Here is a 13,324-nt window from a genome sequence, read left to right as displayed (position 1 = left end):
CAATACAAACTCACATCTTTAGAGACCTTTTTCTCTGAACTGTGTTCCCAGGGCAGCGACAACGTTTTTTTGCGGCTAAATAGCTTCAGATCGGGCTTCTAAAAAATAAAGAAGCCGATAGCTAACTGTTAGCTAACTTCCTCCGGTTCACTCTCATAACACTCATTGCAGTAAAAAGCCAAGCCAGTTCTGCCTGGATACCCGGATGTGATAGTGAAGGCTTATGGGAGAATGTCTGGCACTCTAGCGGCACCTTGTGGCCCCTGGCATTAAATCAGTTAATACATCGGTTGGGTGTTGTCCCACGGACAGGGAGAAAGAACGGACAACAAACGGACCAAACGGAATGAAATCTCTCTCCCCTCCGTTTCTAGTGTAGACCTGCGGTCTTTGTGTATTACTATGCTTGGTACTTTACCTCTCAGGGTTCTCAATGTCGTCGATGGTGTCGGGCAGTGGGACTCCTCTGGTTTCAGGAAGCAGCAGCACCATCCCTCCTGCCAGGATGGCCAGGGAACCTGCACAAACACAAACAGTTATTTGCATTGCATTAACTCCTAGTTTGTTATACCATAGTGGTTCTCAAACTTTTCAGGCTGCGACCTCCAAAATTATCCTATTTTAACTGGGGACCCCACCACCCCAACGAGTACTAAGAGTTGAGGCATTACATTTAACACGGTTCTATTGAAATTGTGAAAATAGCAGATCTACATGGTCACAACGCCTTGCGTTGCGAGCATGTAGATTGTCTATTTTCACAATTTCAGCCTCTTAATATTTGACAATTTGGCCAATGTTTAATTTGTTATTTTAGAGGTATTAAAAAGTCCTTAAATTGTCACTTTAGAAATGTGCAGATACCCTCTATACACTTAAACTTTATGTTGGTTTGTTTACAGTTGAGTGAGAAAACAATGTTGCACATTAAGTTAATCATCTGGGGACCCCCCAAAATAATTTGGGGACCCCCCTGGGGGTCCCGACACACAGGTTGAGAACCACTGCTGTAGACCACATGGTCTCATGATGGAACCCTGTAGACCACATGGTCTCATGATGGAACCCTGTAGACCACATGGTCTCATGATGGAACCCTGTAGACCACATGGTCTCATGATGGAACCCTCACATACTGTAGACCACATGGTCTCATGATGGAACCCCTCACATACTGTAGACCACATGGTCTCATGATGGAACCCTCACATACTGTAGACCACATGGTCTCATGATGGAACCCTCACATACTGTAGACCACATGGTCTCATGATGGAACCCCTCACATACTGTAGACCACATGGTCTCATGATGGAACCCCTCACATACTGTAGACCACATGGTCTCATGATGGAACCCCTCACATACTGTAGACCACATGGTCTCATGATGGAACCCCTCACATACTGTAGACCACATGGTCTCATGATGGAACCCTCACATACTGTAGACCACATGGTCTCATGATGGAACCCCTCACATACTGTAGACCACATGGTCTCATGATGGAACCCTCACATACTGTAGACCACATGGTCTCATGATGGAACCCCTCACATACTGTAGACCACATGGTCTCATGATGGAACCCCTCACATACTGTAGACCACATGGTCTCATGATGGAACCCTCACATACTGTAGACCACATGGTCTCATGATGGAACCCTCCATACTGTAGACCACATGGTCTCATGATGGAACCCTCCATACTGTAGACCACATGGTCTCATGATGGAACCCCTCACATACTGTAGACCACATGGTCTCATGATGGAACCCTGTAGACCACATGGTCTCATGATGGAACCCACCAAAGATGATGAGTGGGAGATCCAGCCAGATGACTGCCAGCCTGTAGAGCATGAAGGGAGCTACGATCCCTCCCACGTCACACAGAGTGGAGCACACGGACACGCCAAAGTTCCTGGATCAAAGAAAAGAGTTGAGATGTTTCATTGGTTCATTTTAATTACCGCATACATACATACATACATGCTTTCAAGATTGCATTATAGTTATATGTTTTGATAGGGGGGGCATAGCGCTATCGGTAAGTGATAAACACAATTAATCATCCAGCATTGATTGTTACCCTCATATCTCTGCTGTCTGGCCGAAACCTCCTAACTCCAAAATGTTCATTTTCGGGGAAAATGAGCTCAAGTGGAGTTAAGAGGTTTTGACCGAAGGGCTTTTTACTACTTTTCATTGGTTCAATATTATTTTAACCAACACACAGACGTAAAGGGTCTTCAATAGCACATATTTATGAAAAAAAGGGTCGATTGGGTGGAGTTAGCTGGCTTGGCAGAAAGTGTGGAGTTAGGAGGTTTTGTCCCAAGCACTTTTTACTACTTTCCATTGGTTCAATATTATTTCAAACAACACTCAGATGTAAAGGTTGTTCAATATCCCTGATTTATGCCCAAAAAATTAAAAACCTCATAAATGGAGTTAAGAGGTTTTGGCCAGACAGTGATGATATCCGAACTCTGCAAGGACGATGCCCACGTTCACATCTATACAGTACGTCTCTCACCTGATGAAGGTGGGGTAGAGTTCAGTGTTGACAAACACCACCATCTCAAAGGTCATTGTGATCCCCAGCCGGCCGATGCAGGCCACTGCTGTCTTGAACCAGAACATATCTGATGAGCAAACAGAGAGAGAGGTGGGTTTGTAAAAAAAAGTAGGATGTTGTTGCCCCTATAGATGCATCCGATCTGCACTGATTAGCTTCTAGGCCTGGGGTCTTCAACTTTTTCAGGCCAAGGACCCCTTAGTTGAAAGAGAGATGAAGCAGGGACCCACACAACCTTTTCATAGATTCCATATAGTTTCATTGTTTCATGACAATTTGTGTTTTCAGATATTTAACCACTTGAACTGTCAATGCTTAATAAAGTTGACCTTTCACTCTATACTTAGTCTGCTCTTTTCCCCCTCTACACTAAACTCTTTCTCAGAATAAGGACACTAGGGTTGAAGTCGTTAATATAAAAAAGGAGACATATTTTCTATTATTTGGAGGACCCCCTATAGTAACTCTGAGGACCCCCTAGGGGTCCCGGACCCCCTATTGAAGACCCTTCTTCTAGGCTGCTTTCCAGAGAATTCAGAAAATTGTTGACACTTGTTGATTCTGGACTGAGACCTGTGTTGTCTTTACCTCTTTCTATCCTTGGTTTCTTGTCTAAAAATAAAATCCCAAAGCGCCAAGGGTTTTTGGCATGTCACAGGTTTGTGAGATGAATGGAAAGCTTCTTCGTGATCCATCTTATCTGATCTTTAGGCTCACCTTCGGGAATTAATATGATGATGAAGCAGGCGGCTCCGGCTACGAAGTTGGCCGTGGCAAAGGGAAGACGGCGTCCGATGCGCTCGATGGTGAAGAGGATGAGGAAAGCAGCGGGGAACTCCACCAGCCCTGCGATCAGGAAGTCTACGTAGACGTTACCCCCGAGGATGCCCAGTCTCATGATCAGGCCCTGGTACACCACAGCACTGGTGAACCTGGAGGAGGTGCGGAGAGGAGGAGCGGATCGCAGTCAGGGGCGTCACAAGGGGGGGATGTGGGACTGAGTTACTAGGGCCCAATGTGGCCTGGAATTATTTTATACTTTAGCTATTGAAAAATAGCAGATTTACAGGCTCATAGCGAGCTTGTAGATCTGCTATTTTTGAAAAGTCGTGAAAATGTGTGCAAATCTTTGAATATAATTATGTATTTTTTAAGTGAACATTTGTAACTCAAATTTTGCTTCAGGGGGGTCCCTGGAACTACATATTTTGAGATGGGGCTCCGAGGCCAAATACATATCATTTTGGGGGTCCTTCACATGAAACAGTTTGAGAACCACTGACATAGAAACATAGTCTTTTCAAAAAACCTTAGAATGATTTGAAATATTCAAAAATAGCAGTTTTACAAGCTCGCGGCGCGGCACTCTGTGCCGTGCTGTGAGCTTGTATATCTGCTATTTTGTAATAGTTAAAGCACAAAATAATGCTTAATAATGCGTTCCCAGTTCCCCCTATGAAGATGGGGCCCACAGTGAATCCTTGTACCCAGGGCCCAGCATTTGGTGCGACACCCCTGATCGCAGTTATTTGAGATAATCACAATCGTTCTTGTACTCATAATCGCTTCAATATTGAAAATGGTGGGACCTCGGACAGAAACGCTCACCAGTTGAAACTGAGAATGAAGGTGTGTTTTCTCATTTTGGGAGTTCTGATCAGGTCCATGAAGGAGGCTCTGGAGGAATCCCCCTCTGCGTTATCGTCTGACATATTCTGGAAGCACAAAAGCATTACTTGTTTAGGGTATGGTTTTTTTGTGTCTATTTTGGTCTATTTTCTGTAATTGATAGCTGACCGCTTTTGCCTCTTGAAAATCATTAGCCTATTAAATAGCTAATAGGTGTGAAGGTGTTTAATCAGAATGACTGTAGTGAATATTGTATTATATAATTATGGTCAACTTTTTGCCCTTTTCATTCACCAGTGACTTCAGTTGCTTTTGAGAAAGCTGACACAATATTGTGTTAGCAAACTCCTCGTGTGGACAAAGAAACCGTGCCTGTGTTTGAACTGGCATGAGGTTTAGTGACAGACAGGATGATTAATGTTTGGAGGAACTACTGGTATGTCCTCAACCTCAATGTCCTTGGAGAGGGTCTTCTTGTTCTCCCTGGCCATGTCCTCAGTGATCCTCACAGCTTTATCAACCTGGTTCTGAGAGAGAAGCCACCTGGGAGACTCTGGGATGAACCTGTGGGACAACATTTAGCAGCGCTAAAATACTGCATGAACCTTGCAGACTGAAGATTGAAGGTTAGAAATATAAGGAACTCTGTCTGTCTGTCTGTCTGTCTGTCTGTCTGTCTGTCTGTCGCCCGCCCAACCACACACATACGCACACACACACACACACACACACACACACACACACACACACACACACACACACACACACACACACACACACACACACACACACACTAGAGCTGGGATACCCGACCGAAATCCGACGGGACCCGACAAGCCCGACGGGCTCGGGCTCGGGTCGGACGCATTTTCACAATTAATTGTCGGACGTCGATTCGGGTCGGACATAATTTTGATTCATAGAAAATAAAGTGTAAAACGATACAACTATCGTCTCTGTGTGTGCTATTTCCTTGTCTTTGGTGCACTGCACGAGACTACGCTCAGTGCGTTGTCTTGACAACCATGCACATGTTCATGGGGAAAAGGAAGGAGTGTCATATGTGACAGAGAACAAACAAACAAACAGATACACACGAGAAGAAAAAGCGAATGAGTGAGAGATAATGTTGCCGCCAGCCGAGATAAAAGTTAACTTGTCTACGGGAAAGTTTAAAGCAATTGAAAACGAAAGAGGGAATCAGCGGTATGGACGCATTTCAACGTAGTTGTCAACGCAGACATAATTAAAAAGTCCGATGTTGAATGTAGCCTAAGCCTAAAACCTATAAACCATAATGGTTGGATTAATAATAGTTTTTGATTAAGAAATACGGCCAAGGCCGCTGTTACGTGGACTGGAGTTTGTGGACGCTGGATATTAAAAGCAGATGTCAGATTTGTCTATGCTGGTAAGACTATACTTTATTATAGTCTATACTGTGAATACTTTATTAACAGTTTGTAAAAGAGGATTTTAAGTGTGTGACTGCAGCGAGTCACTGACTGCAGTCAGACCAGAGTCACCAGACGCGCAGTGCACGTTATACTGCGCTACTTAGTGCAACTTAGCCTACTTTAATATGTAATTATCTAAAACACTTTCACAAGCCACAATGTGGCTTAACATTATTAAGGGTAACAAACAGGCACGCTGCATGCACTCACTGCACATTATAACACGTTTGCTAGTGAGTGTAAATCAGTGGCTTCCTCAAAGAAAAAGAAACGAGGCGAAAAAGCGTTGAAAACATAAGGTTCGGGCCTCGGCTCGGGTCGGACGCTTTTTCATCATAAATGCTCGGACGTCGACTCGGGTCGGACAGAAAACTGTCGGCTCGGACAGAAAAAATGGGCCCGATCCCAGCTCTAACACACACACAAACACACACACACACACACACACACACACGCACGCACGCACGCACGCACGCGCGCACACACACACACACACACACACACACACATCGTCATAGGACCCCCTTTTTTCACTCTCTGAGACCTAAAATAATCTGAATAATCAATACACTATTTTTTGTGATTTCACTATTGAAGCAATAAGCCACGCAAGGCATGTGGTTACCTGGTATTTTATAACTGCTGAGAGGCCGTTATACAGGTAACCACATGCCTCGCGTGGCTTATTGCTTTTCTAAAACGGTTACAATATGGCAACATGGAAAATCATAGATATGTACCAATTAAAACTGTTCTATTTCACAAAAGATTCACAATGTCTGCAAGAAAGTAGTTCCCTTCCCAGCTACAAGAAAGTAGTTCCCAGCTTTTTTGCCAACAACACAGGTGCAGATAATTGGTGCACTGTGGAACACTGTGGAAAGAAATAACGCACCTGGGTTTGATATAAACTGCTTCAAGGTGTGGATTATTGTCTCATATACCACAGTAATTAAAGGGAAACCAGCCAATCAGAATCAAGGAATGGAACTAGCTGTTTTAGAATGATCAGTTTACAGCAGGTCACTATATTGTCTTTCAAAAAAGAAGGTGTTTGCTCACCAGTAGTACGTCAGGAAGACAAAGTAGGGTGCAGTGATGGCTACGTTCAGCCAACGCCAGTCAGTGATGAAGTAGGCCAGGAGAGGGAGGAGGAGGATACCAACGCTGAAGAACATCTGGTACAGGATGCCCACCGTCCGTCTGTACTCCACCCCAACTAACTCTGTGACTAGACAGAGAGAGAGAGAGTTAAGCCTCTATCAGAGTCCAGGGTGAAGAGCTATTCACTTCACCGCGGTGTAGTTTTCTAGCTATCACCTAAAAATGTATAACAAAGCCTAGGTGATAGCTAGGAAACTACAACGCGGTGAAGTGAATAGCTCTTCACCCTGGACTCTGATAGAGGCTTAAGTCTGTACTCCACCCCAACTAACTCTGTGACTAGACCGAGAGAGAGAGAGAGTTAGAAAATCAAAGAGGAAAATGAATGGGGTCCAGTGGAGAAAAGATCTTTTTGGTACCTCGCGGGGGGAAAACAGCGCAACTAGCGGCCAATCACAGGATCTTTCTCTTCCCGGGAAAGCTTCATGAATAATCCGGCCAACAACACCCCTGGTTCTGTCTGTTTGTGTGTCAACCTTTTCATGTCAAGGACCCCCAAATCGACTCTAATTAGTGTACAAAGAACTGGTCCATTTGGTTCCATTTGTACACTCTCCGAGTTATATACCCGGGGGTCCATTTGGTTCCTAACTATCATTTAGCTCCCTCAAGGAACCCTGGGGTCCCCAGACCCCACTTTGAGAACCAATTATGTATGTCACTCTGTCTACCTGGAGTTCAACTACTCAGCTGAACCATCCCCTGCTCTAGGTTGATGAACATATGAAAACAGTGTGTTTACTCAGCACGTATCCGGCCACCCAGCCTCCTTTGACGCCGAAGCCGTAGAGCGCTCTGAACACCAGGAGGGTCACGTAGTTGGGAGCCAAGGCCACCATGATGCCTGTTATACCGTTGAACAGGTTGGACATCAGGAAACTCAACTTTCTGCCGAACCTGCAGACATAGATGCAACAGTATTATTTTTGGTTTTTTGTTAAAGGAGTAGTTCACCCCCAAAATGACTTTTTTTCTATTGATTACTCATGCCATGGAGAGTAGAGTTCAATAATATTTTTAGTTTTTTGTCACATTCCTAAGACATAAATGTGATAACTACCAGTAAGACTCCCTAATCGGGAGATAAGCGACCGTAGGTGGCTTATCTCCACAAATAGGGCAAAAATGTGTTTTTCCAAAATCTTCCTGATCCATGTTGATGACATGAGTGTAGACATGCTGTGTAGTGATATTCGTGATTTTAGGGCAAAAACTGTAGGAGCAGTGTCCAAAAATGTGTTGTAAAAAAAGTTACGGCATTTTATGTGCGCTGCAGTGGCAGGGGTCCTCCACTGGGGGCGCCACCACTTTTGCATCCGTTCTGGAGCACCAGGAGTCGGTGGTCCCCGGGAATTCCCCGTGAGCAGCCCCGTTGGGGTGGTCATTTGGTCATTTTTGCACATTTGGTCATTTTTTACATCTGGGGGTCCCGGGGTCCCTGGGGCTCCGGGGGTCCTTGGAGGTTGTAGTTTGGCAGGCAAGGAGTGTGTGTGTGTGTGTGTGTGTGTGTGTGTGTGTAAAATCTGGCATGGATCGGGTCAACGGGTGCGGAGATATAAGCAGGGAAAAAGTGTGACGTGTGACGCGTGAGCACATTTGGTCATTTACATCTGGGGGTCCCCCAGGGACCTGGGGGTCCCTGGGGCTCCGGGGGTCCTTGGAGGTTGTAGTTTGGCAGTCAAGGAGTGTGTGTGCAAAATTTGGCATGGATGGGGGCAACGGTTGTGGAGATATGAGCAGGGCAAAAGTGTGACGGACGGACGGACTGACTGACCCACGGACAGCCTGTGGAGGTTTCTACAGTAAGTAGCTCCCTACGGTCGCAATAAATTTACCCCCATTCATTTCGGATGGTGACCCGTTTCGAAACGGGTCACCATCCGGAATCAATGGGGGTAAATTTACTGAAATCAAATTTTTGTCTTAGGAATGTGACAAAAACCAAAACATCTTATTGAACTCTACTCTCCATGGCATGAGTAATCAATAGAAAAAAAAGTCATTTTGGGGGTGAACTACTCCTTTAAGCCAGAAATTGTTTGACAGATTTCATGTCCAGGTGATCAATAATAGTGCTGCGAAATAAGGAAGTTATGACATTTTACACGACGATTAATTGTCCCTCAAATAATTGCGATTAACGATTTGTGTTTTTATCGTTGACAATTACATTTCTGTTTGGCTTTTAGGCTTTGAAGTTAAATATATATACCAGTAAGACTCCCTAATCGGGAGATAAGCGACCGTAGGTGGCTTAACTCCACAAATAGGGCAAAAATTTGTTTTTCCAAAATCTTCCTGATCCATGTTGATGACATGAGTGTAGACATGCTGTGTAGTGATATTCGTGATTTTAGGGCAAAAACTGTAGGAGCAGTGTCCAAAAATGTGTTTTAAAATCGGCCTGAAGGTGGCGCTACAATAGGGCCATGTGAGAAATGAGGGGTGGGGTCTCCGCGTTGCCTTGGCGGACGAATAGGTACCGGCCCCGGCTCTCCCGGACGCTCCTAGCCCGAGTTACGGCATTTTATGTGCGCTGCAGTGGCAGGGGGTCCTCCACTGGGGGCGCCACCACTTTTGCATCCGTTCTGGAGCACCAGGAGTCGGTGGTCCCCGGGAATTCCCCGTGAGCAGCCCCGTTGGGGTGGTCATTTGGTCATTTTTGCACATTTGGTCATTTTTTACATCTGGGGGTCCCCCAGGGACCTGGGGACCTGGGGGTCCCTGGGGCTCCGGGGGTCCTTGGAGGTTGTAGTTTGGCAGGCAAGGAGTGTGTGTGTAAAATCTGGCATGGATCGGGTCAACGGGTGCGGAGATATAAGCAGGGAAAAAGTGTGACGTGTGAGCACATTTGGTCATTTTTTACATCTGGGGGTCCCCCAGGGACCTGGGGGTCCCTGGGGCTCCGGGGGTCCTTGGAGGTTGTAGTTTGGCAGTCAAGGAGTGTGTGTGCAAAATTTGGCATGGATGGGGGCAACGGTTGTGGAGATATGAGCAGGGCAAAAGTGTGACTGACTCACTGACTGACTGACTCAGCCACGGACAGCCGGTGGGAGGTTTCTACAGTAAGTAGCTCCCTACGGTCGCAACAAAGAACTTACTGACATATTTGACTTTATACTTAAAATCGAACATTGATAGTGGAAATAGACATACCTTTTGAAAGTGTTTGAAACCATATTAACATTTCTCAACATGGAAACGATTATGACGATTATGCAAAATAATTGCGATTACCTCAAATAATTGCGATTAGACGATTATGTAATAATTGTGACAGCCCTAATTCAGGAAAGGTTTGGGATGCTCATAGGTCTGAATCATCTGGTTTGTCCCAAATATGGGGGAATTTTATTCAGTATGTCAAGGGAAACAATCTTTCCTATCTGATGGAGGAACCAGGAGTAGGGTAGTTGCTTTTTCTTTTGGATTTTTTTTCTCTCTACGGTCATTTGGCTGGCCTTGTGGTTTATGTATCGGGATGTTGATGTGTTGTATGTGCTCTTTGTGTCATGATTGTTTTGTGTTCTTCGGGTGTTTTTTTGTTTTGTTTTGTTTTGTCTGAACTTTGATTTTATTGTACTGTATATGTTTCTTTGTATGTCTAAAAAAGAAAATAAACATATTGTTTAAAAAAAAAAAAAAAAAAAAAGTCAAAAGTGGAGGAACAGACAAATAAAGATAGAAACCAATCCTGGTCCTACCTGTCAGCCAGGTAACCAATAGCGACGCTGCCAACTAGGAAGCCCACATTGAGAGTGGCCTGGAACATGTCCACCCACCAGCCGTCTGCACACACCAGGTTAAACTAGGAACACACACACCAGGTTAAACTAGGAACACACACACACACACACACACACCAGGTTAAACTAGGAACACACACACCAGGTTAAACAAGGAACACACACATACTGTAACGTGTGCCAGGAACAAAACATGTAGAGGATATTCTGTATGTAATATGAAATATCAGTGTACTGTAAATGTAACCAAGGAGAATGTAGAGACAGGAAACCAAGGGCAGAGAGAAGATTGGGGTTGGATTTGAACATTTATTAGGAGCATAGAGTATTGTCTGTGGACTAACTGGCCAAACCACCAGGCACCACCCAGGGTATTATTCATCTTACCAGTACTTATATTTCCTCCTGCCAAGGTAGTGTGTTTTGTAAGAAAAACATACTCTAGTCTAGAATGTGTACTGATTTGTATGAGTAAAAAAAAAAAAAAAAAAAAGTATGTAAGAGTAATAGCAAAAACTGTGTTTTGAAGAAAACACAAAGGCACAAATGGCTGGGCTCTATATGGGAGTTGTGTCTTGATCCAAGGAATAGAGGGGGAATAAAATGATGACCATAAAGGCCAAAGCATGAAGCGATCTGTTATAGCACCACCATGAGGTGGATTTGAAAAGAATGGGGGGGAGGTTCTTCCTTTGCTTGCTGGGAGAGTTTGTCCAAAGTTTCACTCTGATTTGACCAGCGGAGCCCGAGATTAGCAGCTCACAGATACACAGTCAGACGGGCACACAGACACGCATACAGGGGGAAAAAAATCATAATCCCTGCTAATAATCTACAGCAGGGGTGGGCAATTATCTTTTCCATGGGGCCACATGAACAATATTGTGGGGGGCCGGGCCATAAGGCAGTGCTCCCCGCAAGGTTTGCTCCCCACAAACTAAACACACGGCTTTACCTCCGACTTCAGTTTTTTTGATGAAAACCCGGCATTCATCATCGACTTTTCTTTTTTTAGTCACTTTAACCATTTTTGATGGGTAAGGTAAGTCAGGTCATCTTGACTTGTGACCAGTCTGACCACCTGCTTGTTATTGAGAGAACATCCAATGATCACGCGGGTGAGTGTTTTCTGCTGGTGATTCAGTCAGAGTGTATCAAAGGGTGCGTTCATAAATGCGCACCGGGTGTGGTTAGGGTTAGGGGTTATGGTTAGGTTTAGGCATAGTTTTACTGAGGTTAAGGTTAGGGTTAGGGTTAGGCATAGTTTTACTGAGGTTAGGGTTAGGTTTAGGCACTCACTCACTACACTGAGCACACCCGGTGCGCATTTCCGAACGCACCCTTTGATACGCTCGGACTGAAACACCAGCAGAAAACACCATCCCATGATCACGCACACATGCTGATGTACACATTGAGTCCATATGTACGTGAATAAAAAAACGTAAAAATAAAATAAATGCAACTTTAGTCCATGCATGAGGTAAAATTAAAAATGTGATTATTTTGTAATTTGCCATTAACCCTACAAGGGCCAGTCAGAGTGAACCAAAGTGCCGCATATGATCCCTGGCCGCACAATGCTTAGGTCTGATCTACAGTGTAGCTCTGGCAAGTAAAAGGGAAAACATTAGACAGCCCTGTCTTGATCCGTATTGTGATGGAAGTATCAGGAGTTAAAGCCATTGGTGCGTACGTAGATACTCCAAGCCACTCTACCTAGTCATGCAATATTTTGTGGATATAGCAGAAAATAAGCAGAAAAAGTCCACCAAATTGGAATGAAGAACAATTAAAGCTCACACGTCCTCACCTCGGTGACAAATGACTCCCTTCCTTCATAGTCGTACTCCCAGCCGTTCTTGCAGGAAGCCATGGGTGCTCTGCTCAGGTCCATCTTCTGCGTGTCGCAGGTGAGTCCGGTGGCGTTCCAGTCCAGGTCGTACTGCTCACAGGTGCTGTGGAGCAGCTCTCCAGAGGTGTTGACCAGGGGGACGGTGAGCCTGCGTGAGTCCGCCAGGCTCCAGCCACAGCTCTGCCTCATGTCCGCCACGGCCGGGTCACGGCACCAGTGCTCCGGGGTGAAGCCCTGGAACACGATGCCAACGTACACGCCCGCCCAGGGCATGGAGACCATGCACAGCAGGAGGAAGATGCGCTTCTGGCAGCGGCCGAACTTTCCGGCCTCCTCCAGGATGTCATCGAACGTGGTCATGGTCGTGCTGTGGAGCTCTTTAATGCGTGTGTATTGTGGCTTGCCGGGTGTGTGTGTGTGTATGCGTGTATGCAAACAGATTCCTCTCTGTCTATTCCTCCTTCATTAAGTGAGGCTACGGTATGTTGCCGTCTTGGTAATGTGTGTAAGAGTGTGGAACCAGTGTGTGCAGAGACAAAGGACTCCAGGGCGGATGCTGAGCGGGGGTCTCTGCTGTGTGCCCGGTGCTGCTCACAGAATTTATAACAGGCCCATGTGGGGCCCATGTGGGGCAAAGGTCCACCGTCCGCCGTCAGAGCTGACCTTGGCTCAAGATCTGACCAGCGATGCGTTAAGATGTCGCCATCACCAATTCAGACGTCAGACACAAACGCACTCAAAAGACCAAAAAATAGTGTGCGGACGCCTATACACACTCACACCCTCATTCAATTATTGACTGACATCCTCAGAGAAGGATCCAACAAAGGTCAAGTTTTAATGGTTTTTGTCTGATTCACGTTTCAGCATGTTTCTAACACACCATGTGA

At 45.3% G+C, this 13,324-nt stretch overlaps 1 protein-coding gene across 1 annotated transcript; it reads right to left on the bottom strand.

The window, feature by feature from the left end:
- Positions 1-414: 414 nt before the first annotated feature.
- Positions 415-12,794, bottom strand: slc22a2 (solute carrier family 22 member 2; the record flags this gene model as incomplete). The annotated part of the gene is made up of 10 exons (XM_080745166.1): positions 415-518; positions 1,814-1,926; positions 2,542-2,650; positions 3,301-3,515; positions 4,192-4,298; positions 4,662-4,776; positions 6,732-6,900; positions 7,576-7,730; positions 10,538-10,641; positions 12,393-12,794. 10 exons carry the CDS (start codon positions 12,792-12,794, stop codon positions 415-417), a joined length of 1,593 nt encoding a protein of 530 aa, XP_080601292.1.
- Between the last annotated feature and the right edge of the window lie 530 nt (positions 12,795-13,324).

This window comes from Nannobrachium achirus (assembly GCF_963921795.1).
Source record: "Nannobrachium achirus genome assembly, chromosome: 16".
In the NCBI taxonomy this organism is placed as follows: Eukaryota; Metazoa; Chordata; class Actinopteri; order Myctophiformes; family Myctophidae; genus Nannobrachium; species Nannobrachium achirus.
Note: the sequence above shows the minus strand (reverse complement) of the source record. Positions and strands in the feature narration are given on the sequence as shown.